This window comes from Penicillium citrinum (assembly GCF_028827155.1).
Source record: "Penicillium citrinum strain IBT 23319 chromosome Unknown utg000003l:1.0-4596430.0:1.0-4598250.0, whole genome shotgun sequence".
NCBI lineage: Eukaryota > Fungi > Ascomycota > Eurotiomycetes > Eurotiales > Aspergillaceae > Penicillium > Penicillium citrinum.
This window is the reverse complement of record NW_026622688.1, coordinates 2027055-2042278: the sequence shown is the minus strand read 5'-3', so window position 1 is coordinate 2042278 and position 15224 is coordinate 2027055. Positions and strand designations below refer to the sequence as shown.

Sequence of the window (15224 nt, the reverse complement as noted above, 5' to 3'; positions counted from 1 at the left end):
TCGTCTTTGGACTCAAGAGAGGGGGGTTTCGTCCCAATAAGTACCTTGTTTTCTCCGAGCCATTATCACTGAACGGGACGTTTATACGAGGTACGCAGCCGCTTGAATAGACTTGTCCCACATTTCTACCGCGTTTCTAAATGCTCAGCATCCCTTTTGGGACACACGGGGCGCAGCTCAGAATAACTCAGCAGATCACGAGGCCGTGCAGCCAATTGATGGCGGGCAGACAGTCTCCACGTTAGGGCTGTGATGTCACGGCCCCCAATGGCCCCCAACGGAGAGATTGACGATGTTTCGGTTTTAAGGAATCTTTTTATCAATTAGACTATTTTCTTAGAGTGAGTGGCTTAGACTGGTGATCCGAGTGGACTGAGAGAAGGTTCTTTTTGGATTCCACGCGTGGAGCCAATTCAAGATGTTTACGGAGTATACAAGCTTTGGTTATCATCATGTGGTAGCTGATGTGTGCAATTGGATGATGCCGTCACGACGTCAAAATGGGGAGGCCCCAACGCGAACCGGCTTTGGACTTCTGTAACTTCTTTTATTCTCATTGTTTCACGACTACACAACTAGACAATAACATCTACAGTCAGAGTCATGCAGGATCATACAGAGCTACCTAAGTACCGCCTCAAGGTGACTGCGGGCCCGGAATATGACAAAACCACCCACCAGCAGGTGAACGTCAACGATAAGACATTGCATTTCGAAAGTGATCGAGCAACAGTCGATGTGGGTGTACATATCCAGGATTTCAATGGTATTCTCCAACCGTAATATTCAGCATATGCTATGCTATGCTATGCTATGCTATGCTATGCTATGCTATACTCTGCGATGATAGTAATATACTAACAGGAGACAGGATACCCCGATAACTCGCCTACAACCAGTCCATACTTCTCGCATTCTCTACACGCCCATGATCAATACTCAATATCCTGCTCCCTCACCCCAAAACAAAATGTCAATGGTGACGATCTCGTTTTCGGAAATGACTTCGATCAACCTCTTCGTGATCGTTTGCCAATGGGCTTTAATGCCGCATTGAAGACCGTGAAATGGGCGGTGGACCCATCCATCGATGGTGACGCATATGCCGACAAGCCATATCTCTACAGCCCAGCTCTGGCTACATGGAATCAATTTCGCATTGGTGGGAAGAATGGCACATCTACACCCAAACTGACGACTGAGTATGTTGTTGAGGAGGGCGCTGATGGAGATGGTGTTGAGAGTCGCGATTCACTCGGTATCTCCGGTAATTCGGCAAAAGCTCGTCGAAGCCATTTTCAAAAGAAGGAACATCGACAGTCTTTTGAATTTGAAGCTGGCAGAACATATATGGCTGATTTTGGGAATGGGTATCTTTCTTTCAGCGGTAAGACTTATCACCATACTGCCTGTGACAATTTATGGTAACCTTTTTCTAATTTCATTCTAGATATGTCTATTCATTTACCAGGGTTTACCATCCCGGTAATCAGTATGGTTGACGACAAATTGAATGAGCTTCGGTATGTTCTCAAAAACGTGAAGACCGGTGAAGTATACCTGGTTGTTCTTTTCACCGTCGTGTTCGACCAAGAGCAGAAGAGCGAGCAGAACCAAGACCTAGACGTGGATTAAAGCCTTGAGGGGCTCGAGATCGTATTAGACAGCTACTAGACTTAGAAGCGATGAGCATAATAAGACTTGAATGGCTTTTATTTCAGAACACCTATTCCCCATGGAACCCCAAATTGCGTCCCAAATCTATATACAATTTCATTTCTTACAGACGCTTCAGAACATCGTTGAGAACCTCGTTAGTAGTGGCCTTGCCACCCATGTCGGGGGAAAGGAACTTGGCCTCGTCCAGGTTGGCATCAACGGCAGTGTAGATCTTAGCAGCGGCGTTCTCCTCGCCGAGGAACTCCAGCATCAGGGCAACACTGCGCAGAGTAGCAATGGGGTTGGCAATACCCTTGCCCTCGATATCGGGAGCACTGCCGTGGCAAGGCTCACCAATAGCAAAGCCATCACCGACGTTAGCGCTGGGAACGAGACCCAGAGAACCGACCAGAGCGGCAGCACCGTCGGACAGAATATCACCGTACAGGTTGGGGGCAACAATGACATCGTAGTACTCGGGTTGACGGAAGAGCTTGTATACCATGGAGTCGACAATCTGCTCCTCGACCAGGACGGAGGAGAACTTCTCGGCGGCCAGGGCCTTGCGGGCAGTCTCACGGAAGAGACCGTCGGTCTGGGACAGAACATTGGACTTGTGGGTGATGGTCACCATAGCCTGGTCGCGGGGAGAGGTAGCCGGGGCAGCAGAGCGGATCTTCTGGCGGCGCAGAGCAATCTCACCAGCAATGGTGGAGATGCGCGAGGAGGCACGCTCGGAGATACGCTTGATGGCCTCGGCAACCTTGCCGTCGGGGCCCTCGATGGTCTTCTCCTCCTTCACGTACAGATCCTCAGTGTTCTCACGGACAATGACGAGGTCGATGGGGTTGCCGTTGCTGCTGCCAAGGGTGGTCTTGACGGGACGCACGTTGGCGAACAGGTCGAGCTTCTTGCGCAGGGCAACGATAGGGGAGGAGTAGCCGGCAACCTTTGTGGAGGGAGAGCTGGAAGTGAAGTTCTTTTAGCCGGGGGGGGGTCAATTGGGGCTGTATGGGCCACACGCTGGTTGAGAGCTTACCTGACGGCACCGAACAGGGCACCATCGCACTCCTTCTTGAGGGTGTCGACAGTCTTGTCCGGCAAAGCGGTACCGGTCTTCTGGAAGGTGTCATAGCCGGCCTCCAGGTCAACGAAGCTGAACTTGAGGTTCAGCGACGAGGGAAGGGACTCAAGGACACGACGGCCAGCCTGGATTGTGTCAATTGATTGTTCTGCTCATGAATCGCTCTGAGCCATATGTCTTGCTCGGGGAGAGCTACGTACCGGGATAACCTCCCGTCCGATACCGTCACCGGGGATGAGACCTATAATGCACCATAAGCATGAGAACGCAGCTGATTGAGCGCAATTACAGCGAATTGACTTACCAATGCGAAGAGTCCGAGCAGCAGCAGCCATGTCGAATTGTTATGGGAATGCTTCCTGTCTTCAAGGACTCGCCGTCATCGGAGCTTTTTCATTTTATGTACGGTGGCGGATGATCATTGATCCGAATAAAGTACTCCGGTTGTCGCCAGTGCAATCAAAATGAGGACGGAAGAAAAATGGCCGAATTTAGGGGTTTCTTAGAATTAAGTACATACTTGATTCTTTGTTTAACTACTTGAGCCGAAAACCCCCAGACATATCAATATTTACTCGGAATTTCCAAGATCAGACCAGCCAGGGTAATCAACTATGAGATAGTTCAGCAAGCACCCCCGTTGCCTAATCGGGTCAATTGTCGCGAGTATGGAGTAGCTAAACCCTGAATCCGGCCTTTCTTTTTAGTATTGTATTGTGGTAGGGAGGATTGCCTGAGCTCTATAACACTGCCCTTGTCAACCAGGCCATTTCGGTGGATTTTTCTGAACTTTTTTAAGTTGGAGTGGAGACTCAATGGCCACGCTAAACCTAAAGTGGTCAGTATCCGCGATGTGCTGCAGGGCTTTGCTAAGAACTGTATACCCTCGCGAAATGAGATCAAGTCGTGTGCAAAAGTAGAAATACTTAAAGCGAATGACTTCCAAGGTGATATAATCTGGAATCGAGATCTACAAGGAAATCTATCTATCAATTATTTGATACAAGGTATCATTGCCGTTGACACCTTCTTCTACTAACACCGTCAGTACCATATTATCTATACAATTACCTATCATGCCGGCGAGCTATTCTTTGTCTCGAGTAGGAGAGACTCCAATCTCAACGGCAAGGCAGAACATAGCAATGGCCGAGATCGTCATATTCTCTGCCTTTCACCTGGTTCAGTTCCCAGTTCGCTTTGCACAAGAATGGCGATACTGGCACCATCGCAAAGACCGACACCCTGCGCGTTGTTTCTTTTACTCGTGGTTCAGCATGGTGGGACTCTTATCACAACGTGAGTACATAGATGATCCTTACACCCAATCTTGGGAACTATTGAAAGTTAGAAGCTAAATTCAACTCTATTTAGTTCGAATCGCTAGTGCTGCATTGATCATTTCAACCAAGAATCCTAACAAATCGATGCTCATTGCTGAGTCTTCTATGCAAAGCGTTGGCCTATCGCCTCTTTTATTTGAAGTTAGCTTGATTCTCCTACGGTGGTAAGGTTGCCGCACTCCAAGTCGCAATACAAAATAAATTACGTGGTAGTGTCTGGAAAATGAAAGGCTAATGCTGGCTTCATTCTAGTGGTCAAGCTGGAGAATACGGAAGAGGTAAATCAAAATGGTCCCTCTCTACCCGATTCGCGCTCCACGGTTTTCGATTTCCGATATTCATTGCCATTGTTGTTGCGATTGTTGGTGGAATCGTTGACATCCAGCCCTGTGGGGAAGCTGGTTCGGTGGTATTGGTTGTCACATTTGTTTTCGTGTGTGGATTAGTGGGATGGCTGTCGGTTAAGTCTCAATCAATTCTTCCTATCGCAGGCCGTCGGGGTATACTTCTTATCATGCTTTCACTTCCATTCTTATTAATCCGGGTGGCCTATTTCCTCTTGCAGGAATATGGACCATCGAAATTCAACACTGCTTCAGGGCATGTCGGGGCTCTGGTAGGCATGGGATTGTTGATGGAAATAATCAGTGTTGCGATATTCCTGACGGCACGCGCGATTGTAGAGCCCTTTTCGGATTCGGCTCAAATCACAAGGATCGCCAGGTCTGATGATGTTTTGGAAGTTGCAACTGAAAGACATCTGGGATAGGGACAAAGAATAGTCTATATATTTCTTTGGAATGACAACAACTCAATCGGATAGAACTGCCACATTGTTTTCAGGCTGCGAGGCAGCGTAGATCTTTGAGAACTCTTTAAGGCGAGCTATCAGCCATGTCTTTGTCATAGGATCAGCCACTTCCATAGCTACCCGTAGAGCAAACCCCATTCGATAAGGTCCGAGTACTCCACCGCCGCAGTATTCGACAGATTTGCAAATCTGGTCCCGAAAATGAATGACCATCGCCTCATGGGGACCAGGGTAGGAGAATGTCCTCAGGGATTCGTGAACAATCACCATGCAAGAATAATATCCGCACCAAATTGTTGCATACACTATATCCGAGTAGATCAAAATCTTGGGAAACAACGGATCCCTTCTCCAAGAAGGCACCTCAGTGGGAGGAGGAGCTATCTTGGTATATTTCTCATACCATACAGCAGTCCTTGCTTGTAGTCTTAAAGCTTCCTCAAGAGCAGATGAGATGACCTGCAGAGCTTGGGGTGTTGACACATCCATGTGTTTCAGGCCGTAGAGCTTATGGACAAGACTAGGTGTATACGTGAAGAACGCAAAGAATTCTTCAATGATATCATGTAATTCCCTGGACATATTAGCTGTATATTGTTCTCGCATCATTTTATGCCACTCTTCAGAAGCCAGAAAGCAACTTTCCCCGGAGAACATCGAGTGCATGACCTGCAGCATGGTTAAATGGTGGTTCATCGCGGATGATACTTCAAGCTACATACAATTAGGCTCCTGGAGGCCTTCAGTAAAGTAATGTCAAGATCATTTCGATAGCGGTCGGGGCCTCTGGCTTTAATCAGTTGGCCCAGTCCTTTCGCATGCTTCATCCAGGACTCCGGGTTTTCGGTATCAGCAAACAACTAGTCCATTGTCAGCCATTGTATATAGTGAGGAGAAGAAATAGAAGCAGAAACACAAAAGAATCTAAGTGGGCTACTTACTTCATACATGCAAAGCAGTATTACCGCACAAAAAACGTGGGTAGAAAATGCCTCAGAGGGGTGTGTCAAAGACTTGCGCAGTCTGTACAGTGCCTCCCCATAGGAAAGTCGAGCAAAATGAATTATTTGCTCATTTTGACATGTCTTTCCGAAATGGTGCGCGACAAAGGATTTGATTGTAGCATCCAGTGTCCGACTACAACCATAAATCGACGGCAGGATGCCGTACCAATGGGTAAGAACATTGTTCTGAGTCGCCGGAGCTGGCTGGGTGAAATCATGGATGAGAACATCAAGACTCTGCAAGACATTCACATCTGCAGATACAAAGATAGTAGGCCTTGACTTAGGAGGCACAACTAGCCTAGAATCCGGGGAGCTGCTTCCAGTATCGGGGAATGCAGAAGATGCATCAAAGGATGGCGGCTGCTGCTTTCCAGATATGCCTCCATCCTGGAGGGCAGGTTGCTTCCGTTTTGTTCTATAGGGCTTTCCAGCGATGAATCTGAACCCTTTGTCATACCCAGGACAAGGCTGACCGTATGTCTCACACTTGGCACAGCCAGGGACTCTCTCATCACACTACCCGTAGCGTGAGTATGATCTGCAGTGGAATGATCGAGGGCTTGAAATTCTCACTTTGACTCTACGTTTCACACAGGTACGGCAGCCCCTACTGCGAGGCACACCAACCATTATCGGAGCATGGATTGGGAGCGATGATGAGGATGCTCGTATTCCCAAAGAATATGGAAAATGATGACTAATATAGACTAGGATAGTGAGTCATTCTGATTGGTGGAGTGTTGCTGATGGTCTTTCACTTGGGAATCAGCATGGACCGTTCACATCGTAAATACAGTAGAAGGGAATTTGATATCATACCATCTCAACCAATCATATAACAAAGACACGCAGCTATTGTGGTAAAGTTGTACCTCGATTGATTGTGATCTGGGCTAACGTGTCTAAATGATTTTGCAGAAGGGTGTACAGCACTATACTCGGCAGTATATGGGCGCACAAGTACCACTGATATTAAGCTGCATGAATGGCATCTATGCCGTTCATGCATCAGTGTGGAAGTAAGTACAGTACGTGAACTACTACTGCTTTAGTTTACTAAATATGTTATGCAGGTGTAGATAAATGTTGCAAGCTAAAATCCGTATTATCACAATCATGTAAAATGTGATTAATTATTGAGCTCGGACCAGAGACGTGTACAGTAAAAAGATAAACCTGGGGTTGGAATGCCCGATGAGTAGGTATGAGATGCATTGGGGTGAAATAGCGGCATGCCGGACATTCTTCAGTGGACCATGGATCGTGTTATACATACCATAGTTATAGCATAGGACTGATTGGCCCATTCAGGTCTATATTATATGTCACTTCAATTCAAAGATTCTGCCATTTACAGTTATTACAGTTACCTAACTAGTAGATACTAGTTAACTATGGAAACGTCTAGTCCCTCAAATAAAATGAAACTTGTACATATTGTACATACAGTATGTATTCAGGGGCAGATGAAATCATGCATCCACTTTGTCGCAGACAGATGGGACCTTTCCCCCCCTGAACTCTCCAATTTGTTCTAATTTGTTCTAATTTGTCCAATTTGTCCACTTTTGTCCAATTGTGCTGTAAGGCTCTCTCCTCCCCCCACTGCACTAGTTGATGCACTAAATGACTCTCTCTTAGCTTCCTGATCCGCCCTTGTTCAACCTCCACTTAACTTTTCTCCCCTTCAACGTTTCTCTGGAAACACCGTGTTCATTGACATAGTACACTTTCTACTGTATCCTTTCGCGTCTTTGTGCTTCTATTACTTTGTTTGAATCACCGTCGCACTCCGGTGCGCCAACGACGCGTTTTGTACTCTCGTCTCTCCCCTCCCTTCTTCAACTGTGCCTTACAGTAGTTGCATTCCACCCCCCTCCTCCCCCTGACCGCGATCGACCATGTCCGACAACAACGCCCACCCCGGAGTTCGCAGTTTGCTGGCCAAGTTTGAAAGTGGTGATAGTCCTGTCACTTCGCCTCCCTCACGAGGAAGAACACCCGTGACTTCTGATACACCGGGCTCCTCTACCACGCGTCCGCTATCACGAGTTCGTGCCAGTTTCGTCACAGTTGAGGGGGCCATTCAATCGAACCCAGGTTCTCCATTGCGCAAGACTAGTGGGCGAAGTGACAGCCCTGGAATATTCGGACCCAAGATCAACCAGGAAGAAGTGGAGGCGCGTCGGCAGAACGTGATTTCCCCATCACCCGATGACAACAACGACAATCCTCAAGCTAGTATCATGGACCAGACTGTCAATGGCATTCAGGCAGGCACTGCTGCTCTAAACCTCGATGGGAGCAATAACTCCAAGGAACAGCCTGCATCTCGGGTTGTGAGCACATCGTCTGTAGAATCCGCATCGACAAAGACAGAGCAGACCACTTCATCTACTCCCGTTCCTGCAACTGCGGCCGCCTCCACTTCCGTCGCTGCTTCAGAGAAGCCGGCCGCAAAGACGGTGACGAAGAAACCGTCTACTCTCCATGCCACTAAAAGTAGTGCCGCCACCAAGCCTGCTACTGCTACATCCTCGACGGCTGCGAAATCCACCACCGGTACCACTACAAAGCCTACCTCAGCACGTGAATTGGCCAAGGAGCGATCAAATGCGATTGCTCATAAGCCAAGTCGTGCCTCTCTGAACCCGGCTTCCAAGACTACTTCGCGAACCACTCGCGGTACAACACCGTCTCAGGATAGTTCCAAGACATCCCCCACCGACGCTCCCAGCAGCAAACCCCGCTCAAAATCACCCACCAGGCCCGTACGTCTTCCGTCTTCCGCTACTGCATCAACTGCGGCCTCTTCTAGTCGATTAGGCAGTGCGGGATCCTCGAATGGGCGGGCTGCCACTACAGCCACCTCAACCCTCACACGCAAGCCCTCATCTCTTAAGAGCGCATCCAATGCCAGTGCCACACGAGGATCCGCTAGCTCAAGTGTCCGAAGACAGTCTTCTCGACCCTCCCTTGCTGCCCAGCCCGCACAAGAGCGTCCAAGCTCTCGAACCAGCGATCATGGAACCAAGCCTGTCAACGAAGGGTTCCTTGCAAGGATGATGCGCCCCACCGCTAGCTCAGCTAGCAAAACCCACGAGAAGACCGAATCTAAGCCCGCTCCTAGGAGTAACCCTGCTCCGGCCCGGAACACTACTCGACGGGTCTCAGATCGCGGCGTGGCACAGATAAAGGCCAAGCCGGCGGCCCTTCGACCCCAGAGCGAGAAGTCTCAGCCTGCCGCCAAAAATCCTGCTCTTCGAAAGGAGAAGGATGAGGCAAATTCTGCCGGAAAGGAGCAAGAAAGAGAGAAGGAAAACATGGAGTCTGCTGCTCCGAAGGTCGAAGAGCCGATCGTAGAGGCACAAACCACCATTGTGGAACAACCCGAGCTCGAGACTCCCGCCGAGACCTCTTCTGCTGAAGCTCAGAAAGAGGAAAAGCCCGTCGAATCAAAGAAGACTGAAGAGGCTGCCGAGGTCGCCACGGAGGAAGTCGTCCCGGAGCCTGTTTCCAAGCCCGCCGTGGAGGAAATTAAACCGTCTCATGCCCAAGAAGATGCGACAAATGCCCCTGCCGAATCCCCAGTCCAGTCTGCGGATGCCTCCGATGCACCAATCGAAGCTCCTGTTGAAAGCAATGAAACTACATCTGTGGAAGTCTCGGCAGAGCCTGAGGCGATCGTCACCGAAAAAACCCCGGCTGCAGCGGATACAAAGGCTAACGGTATCGAGGAGTCCTCGCAGGCTAACGTTGAGGTGAATGATAAGAAAATCTCCGAGCCCATCGCTCTGCCCGCTGCTGAGAAGGATGCGAGTGTCGTCGAGCAGAAACCTTCAAAGTCTGAAATTGAAGAGCCCGAGGTGGCCCAGGCGTCTGAGCCTACTGAAATCCCTGCCCAGGTTGAAGAAGTTGTCCCTGAGTCCATTGAAGCCCCTGCTCAGGTTAAAGATATCCCTGAGCCCACAACCGATTCCACCGTTTCGGAACCTTCGAAGACCATCGAAGAGACACCTGTTAAGGAGTCCGAAGCGACTGTTGAATCTGCGCCGGCTCAGGAGCCTACCCCCCAGCCTAAGTCAGATACCGTTGATATCGACTTTGCCAACCAGCTGAGCTAGATCCGCAACTTCAAACCCATTTGCATCTTTACATTCTCATCAATGGGCCCCTTTTCTACTTTTCTCTGTGCTATACCCTTGATTCTTCTCTCCACTTTTGTTGATCTTCTCATCTCTTCTTCAACCGGTGTTGCATTTGTATTTTTTCTTTCCGGGGGCTCACTTTCACTTTTCTATCAACCCTTTTGCATTTCCGGTGTCATTCTAATGTCTGACATGTGTGATTGAAAGGGCTTTGCATTTTTACTTCATTTCTTGAGCATATGGCTTTTCTTGAGCGTTCCAGAGCATTCTTCGGGTTGAGCATACTATTGTATTCTTGTTACTTACTTCCGCGAGGCAGTCTTTGTACTTTTCCGGACAATGATAGCTTCTAGATTCTTTCTATTCTTTCTCGTTGGTTATGCGGTACCGTGTTACTGTAGCAGAGCTAACACCTCACAATATTGAGCTTTGGAAATTGATAGCCATTTTCATGTGCAAAATGACGTAGTACGTCGATAGCTTCCAGTCCAGTTTTCAAAAGTACATTCGTGTACACATACTACATAGACTCAGAAAGTAACAATCGAACATGTAAAAGGAACAATTCCATTGACAGAACGAACGCTTTCGAAACACCACGCATATACAGATCCCGGAGATGGGAAATTCCAGACCATTTGATGATGATAGTTCTCCTTAAAGCTTCTTTTCCAATTTCTTGAAGAAGCGATTCACTCCACTCTCCAATTTATCAGCCGTATCTTCGAATTTCCGGCCCCGAGGACCGGTATTTTTAGCGGACTTTTGTGCCTTTTGGTAGATCTGTGAGTTTGCCTCGGACTCAGTTGGTATGTACAGTTGATTATGGACATTGTACTCTGATCCAGCTGGTTGCTGCTGCTGCTGTTGAGACTTGTCGTATGAAAAGTTCGAATAGCCGGCGATTTGTACGGCTTTGTTAGAGTGAGGTGGAGATTGAGTCAAGGCATGTAACTGTTGAGCCTGCTGTTGCGCGTAAAGATGGGCATTGGGATCTTGAGGTGGTGGAGCAAAAATCATTGGTCCCGACTGGAAGGATTGTTGATATGAAGGGAGTCCTGGGCTTTGTATTGAAGAGCGGCTTGAGAGTGTTGCGGGATTCGTTAGACCCGCACTTGGGGGAGGGGAGACATATCCCGTCACTGTTGTCGTTGGTATATTCGCGTATGAGATACCTTGGGAGCTTTGGGGGGGTTGTTAAAGCGGCCATTCCCACGGGTGCGCCTACTTGTGATTGTGGAGTGTATGGAATTCCATTGTCTGCTGCTACTGCTGCTGCAAGACCGGTACCATCGGCCCCGTCCTCTGGGGGTGGGGTCTTCTCGCGATGCTTTATTGGTTCTGGAGCTGCTGGTGCAGCTGGGTTATAAGGGAGAGGCGCGAAGCTCTCGGGAGTTTGAGTCTGCTCTGCGGGAGATTGCTGCTCTGATGTTGGGCCGCTAGGGGGCGGTGGTGGGAAACTTGAGACTTGCTGGGGTCCTTGGGTAGCTGGTGCTATTGTAGATAGAGCTTCAGAGCGCGAGTTCGGTGTTTGACCATTCTGGTAAGCTGGATCGGTAACAGCGACGTTTTCAAGCTGCTGTACGACCGAACTCATGGGTTGTTCTGACTGCGCAGGACGATCGGTCTCTAACTGAGACTTACTCAGTATACGGCCAGCTATATCGATAAATTGATTTGCATCATCTAGAGTCCAGAAATAGATGTCCAGGGTGTGTAGACGCAGGAGGCTGTGGCGCTCATTGCGAGGATCTCCGCTTGGAAGCCGCCACTCATAATGAGCAGGTTGGTGAGGCGAGCCAAGCCCATCTACAGTCAAGGTGCAGTGTGTGGGAAACTGGGTCGAATGGCGGATATGGACGTTCTCCATGCCTCCATGAAATGCATCTTGGTCAGGTGTGCCTGGGTTATTGGCAATTTCAATTCTCGCCTTGTTGTCAGCATCGTCGTGATAGATATACAGATAAGAGCCTTTGTCGAAGCGGTGGTGTAGAGGCTTTGGAGTCGGCGCTGTGAAATAGTAATGAATATCGGCGAAACTAGTATTTTTACACCGTCAGAGGCCCCTCCATATCTTTATATTGTCTGCGGGGAATGTCAGCCTGGACTCACGCGGTCAAAAGACGCTCTTCACCCGGTAGAGGAGGCATAATTGCGGAATGCTTCTACCAACAATCCAGGAGCAGTTTGTAGGGTAAATATATGCGAGAAGGAAAACAACTCACCTGGAAATAATGCTGCCTTTATAACGCGCTTGGAGGGGCCAATGTTCGTCCCGTGAGAGGCCTGCTGCAGCCGCCGAGTCGCTGTGTGATGGGCTGGCGCTAAGTGATGTGACAAGTTGAAGTCACGAGTACATGGTAAATGCGGCATGCATGTGTAATGGAGTAGGTACCCAGTACTTGGGATGGACCGCTCTGCTTGGTGCTTGGCGTTTGTATACCTCGGGGACTCGGATTCATGTTTATCCGAAAATTTCCATCCTCACAGCGCGGCATCAAGCTCGACTTGCTCGATTCCATTCCGCTATCCACCCACATTGAGGCGCTGCTTCGGTATTCTTGAAAAGAATTGTTGCATTCAAAGGGACACCATAACCTCCCTGGTTTGCACCACGCGTTTCCCCAGTCCTCCCCCTTCCAATCTCAGACCTCCGCATTTTTACTCCGTCTCCCCGAACATCGATAACAGCAAGGTTAACTTGCAACTACAAAAAGTTCGACATGTCTCTCGTCAATCTCGCCCATGTGTGCTCGCACCTGAACAATGCCACCAAGGCTCGTCTCAGTCTTACATCCATCCCCAACAGCAACCTCCACCTGAAGCTTTGTCACGCCCTGCAAAACGCCGGCTACATCTCCTCCGTCGTCCGTGGAGGTCCCACTCCTCCTCCTGCCCATCCTATTCTCGGACACCCCGCTGCCAATGATGAAGTGGAAGGTATTGAGCCGGTAACTTTGGACAATGTCGCCTCCCGACGCCTTTGGCTGGGCCTCAAGTACTGGCGCAACGAATCTGTCCTTGGCAAGGTGAAAATGGTCAGCAAGCCTACACGACGAGTCACAATTGATGTTGAGGGATTGCGACGGGTTGTTCGTGGTGAAGACGCCGGCTATGTGGGAGGTCTGCGTTCGCCAGGCGAGAGTCTCTTCCTTTCGACAGACCGTGGTATCATGGAGGCTCGCGAGTGCGTTGAAAAGAAGCTCGGTGGCCTGGTTCTGTGCCGCGTGCTTTAAGCGTGTTTTATCCTGCAAATGACTTGCAATGGTCACTTCCACCTATCTTGCTAGGTGGGACAAGTGGACAAACAAAACACCCACCCCGATATCTCTTTTTGCATTTATTTTGGAGTTTACCGGCTTAGCGGGGCCCTCTCTTCAGGCCTGATTATCTTTTGATGTGACTGGAATAATTGCCTCAGCGGAGGATCTGTATATTAGATGTTTGCGTTGATTAGTCTCCTATGCCCCGGGAGGTGGTTATGGAGCTCTGAGGTGACGCCTTTGTATAGATTATGATTTGAAACAGGCTTGGATTGGTTCTTCCAGCTTAAATATGGCCTAACTTCGGCTTTCCTAGTATGTGTTCTGTTACTCCTACATCTCTACAGCCTGTAGACGTGACGCGGAATGTGATGGCGCATACCCAAGTCACGGGCCCAGACGATCACTCGTTAGCCGCCTGGTACAACTTCCCATAACTTCCTTCACCCCATGATCGTGTACTGGATCTGTGTTTATTTCTACCCTATTTTATAATGGCTGCGGATGTCTTGAATTCGAAGAAAGTCCTCATATCCGGAGGCACCGGCTTCGTGGGCTCGGCCACGGTACGTGCTCTTGCAGCAAGATATCCTGGGTGCGCCATCACCGTAATCGATCGGAGTCCACCAAGAGCAGAACATGCCCTTCCCGAGAATATTGAATGCATGCAAGTTGATATAACATCTGCCGAAGAAGTGAATAAGGCATTTCAAATTGTCAAACCCAATCTCGTCGTTCATACTGCTGGCATCGTGCCAGCTTTGTCCGACCGATTCGGCCGAAGGTTGGAAGGTGAAGTATGGAAAATCAATGTCGAGGGCACCAGGAACATGCTGAACGCAGCTGCTGGACATGACGCTGAGGGTTTCATCTATACCAGCACATGTTGCGTGGTAACGGATGATATGACCACATCCTACCGCAATATCGATGAGGAATGGCCGACATCTCCTACCTCACTCATATATGGCGAATCTAAGGTTGTATAATCGCCTCATTAGGGCTACCATTTGCAAAAAAAGCAAAAGCAAGCAAGTTCCTGACAAAAGAAAGCAGGCCGCGGCTGAGGCTCTGGTCCTCAGGGCAAACAGCAATGAGTTAGCCACCTGTGCTCTGCGCCCCTCCGTCCTATGCGGGGAAGGGGATTATCAATTAGTCCCGGCCATCCACGCTTGCATTGACAAGTATGAGACGCCCTTCATTATTGGCGATGGAGAAAATCTTTGGGATGTGACCCATGTGAGCAACATCGCGGATGCGCATGTTTTAGCGATGGAAAACCTGGTGACTTCGCGCACGGCTGCTGGCGAGGCATTCTTCATTCAAAATAACGAACCCATCACTTTTCGTGATTTCTGTCTGGCCATCTGGGGCCACTTCGGACATACTCCGCCCTTCGAAATTCGAATTCCGGAAGGATTGGCTTACTTTGCAGGTCTAGTGTGCGAGATGGTCACCTGGATAACTGGCGGCACCACCACCCTAAGCCGAGGAAGTGTACGAGACGCTTGCGCTGTTCGATACGCTAATGGAGATAAGGCAAAAATGGTACTGGGGTACGATGCTCGGATTGGCATGGATGAGGCAATCCGTTTGAGTTGCGAGGTGAGTCAAATACAAGAGACTGAGATGATAGAATGACCCAACATCATGCACTGCCCGACATGGCCGGAATAGATTGCTCATAATAGGAACACAGGAGTATGCCCAGCGCATTGGAGTTCAACTTCCAGTCCGTCCATGAGTGAACTCACAGGGGTTACTAGACATTGGTGGTCGATCGGATACTTGACGAACATCCAGATAAACTTTCTCACCCTTAGTGACGGGGAGATATGATACCCTGCAGTTAAGATAGACCATTATGGATACCCAGATTTCCATTGACTTCAGAGGCGCTGGTTAGCTC

General features: G+C 49.1%; 8 protein-coding genes across 8 annotated transcripts; 5 read left to right on the top strand and 3 right to left on the bottom strand.

Annotated features, from left to right (window-relative positions):
• Positions 1–603: 603 nt before the first annotated feature.
• Positions 604–1635, top strand: N7469_003982 (DUF1769 domain-containing protein; the record flags this gene model as incomplete). Its single annotated transcript, XM_056642902.1, has 3 exons — positions 604–766; positions 872–1387; positions 1451–1635. 3 exons carry the CDS (start codon positions 604–606, stop codon positions 1633–1635), a joined length of 864 nt encoding a protein of 287 aa, XP_056502314.1.
• Positions 1636–1780: 145 nt separating this feature from the next.
• Positions 1781–3094, bottom strand: lysB (homoisocitrate dehydrogenase lysB; the record flags this gene model as incomplete). Its single annotated transcript, XM_056642901.1, has 4 exons — positions 3048–3094; positions 2944–2984; positions 2699–2868; positions 1781–2624 (listed from the first exon to the last, which is right to left on the bottom strand). The coding sequence occupies exons 1-4, from the start codon at positions 3076–3078 to the stop codon at positions 1781–1783; spliced, it is 1086 nt and encodes a 361-aa protein (XP_056502313.1). The 5' UTR covers positions 3079–3094.
• Positions 3095–3819: 725 nt separating this feature from the next.
• Positions 3820–4855, top strand: N7469_003980 (uncharacterized protein; the record flags this gene model as incomplete). Its single annotated transcript, XM_056642900.1, has 3 exons — positions 3820–4042; positions 4118–4247; positions 4339–4855. The coding sequence occupies 3 exons, from the start codon at positions 3820–3822 to the stop codon at positions 4853–4855; spliced, it is 870 nt and encodes a 289-aa protein (XP_056502312.1).
• Positions 4856–4897: 42 nt separating this feature from the next.
• N7469_003979 (Zn(II)2Cys6 transcription factor) lies at positions 4898–6534 on the bottom strand (the record flags this gene model as incomplete). The annotated part of the gene is made up of 4 exons (XM_056642899.1): positions 4898–5566; positions 5620–5757; positions 5839–6420; positions 6478–6534. The coding sequence occupies 4 exons, from the start codon at positions 6532–6534 to the stop codon at positions 4898–4900; spliced, it is 1446 nt and encodes a 481-aa protein (XP_056502311.1).
• A 1271-nt stretch (positions 6535–7805) lies between these two features.
• On the top strand, positions 7806–10028 carry N7469_003978 (uncharacterized protein; the record flags this gene model as incomplete). Its single annotated transcript, XM_056642898.1, has 1 exon — positions 7806–10028. The coding sequence occupies one exon, from the start codon at positions 7806–7808 to the stop codon at positions 10026–10028; it is 2223 nt and encodes a 740-aa protein (XP_056502310.1).
• Positions 10029–10709: 681 nt separating this feature from the next.
• N7469_003977 (uncharacterized protein) lies at positions 10710–12202 on the bottom strand (the record flags this gene model as incomplete). Its single annotated transcript, XM_056642897.1, has 3 exons — positions 10710–11166; positions 11228–12091; positions 12165–12202. 3 exons carry the CDS (start codon positions 12200–12202, stop codon positions 10710–10712), a joined length of 1359 nt encoding a protein of 452 aa, XP_056502309.1.
• A 573-nt stretch (positions 12203–12775) lies between these two features.
• N7469_003976 (mitochondrial 37S ribosomal protein uS8m) lies at positions 12776–13288 on the top strand (the record flags this gene model as incomplete). The annotated part of the gene is made up of 1 exon (XM_056642896.1): positions 12776–13288. The coding sequence occupies one exon, from the start codon at positions 12776–12778 to the stop codon at positions 13286–13288; it is 513 nt and encodes a 170-aa protein (XP_056502308.1).
• Positions 13289–13809: 521 nt separating this feature from the next.
• On the top strand, positions 13810–14956 carry N7469_003975 (uncharacterized protein; the record flags this gene model as incomplete). Its single annotated transcript, XM_056642895.1, has 2 exons — positions 13810–14295; positions 14372–14956. The coding sequence occupies 2 exons, from the start codon at positions 13810–13812 to the stop codon at positions 14954–14956; spliced, it is 1071 nt and encodes a 356-aa protein (XP_056502307.1).
• Positions 14957–15224: the final 268 nt, after the last annotated feature.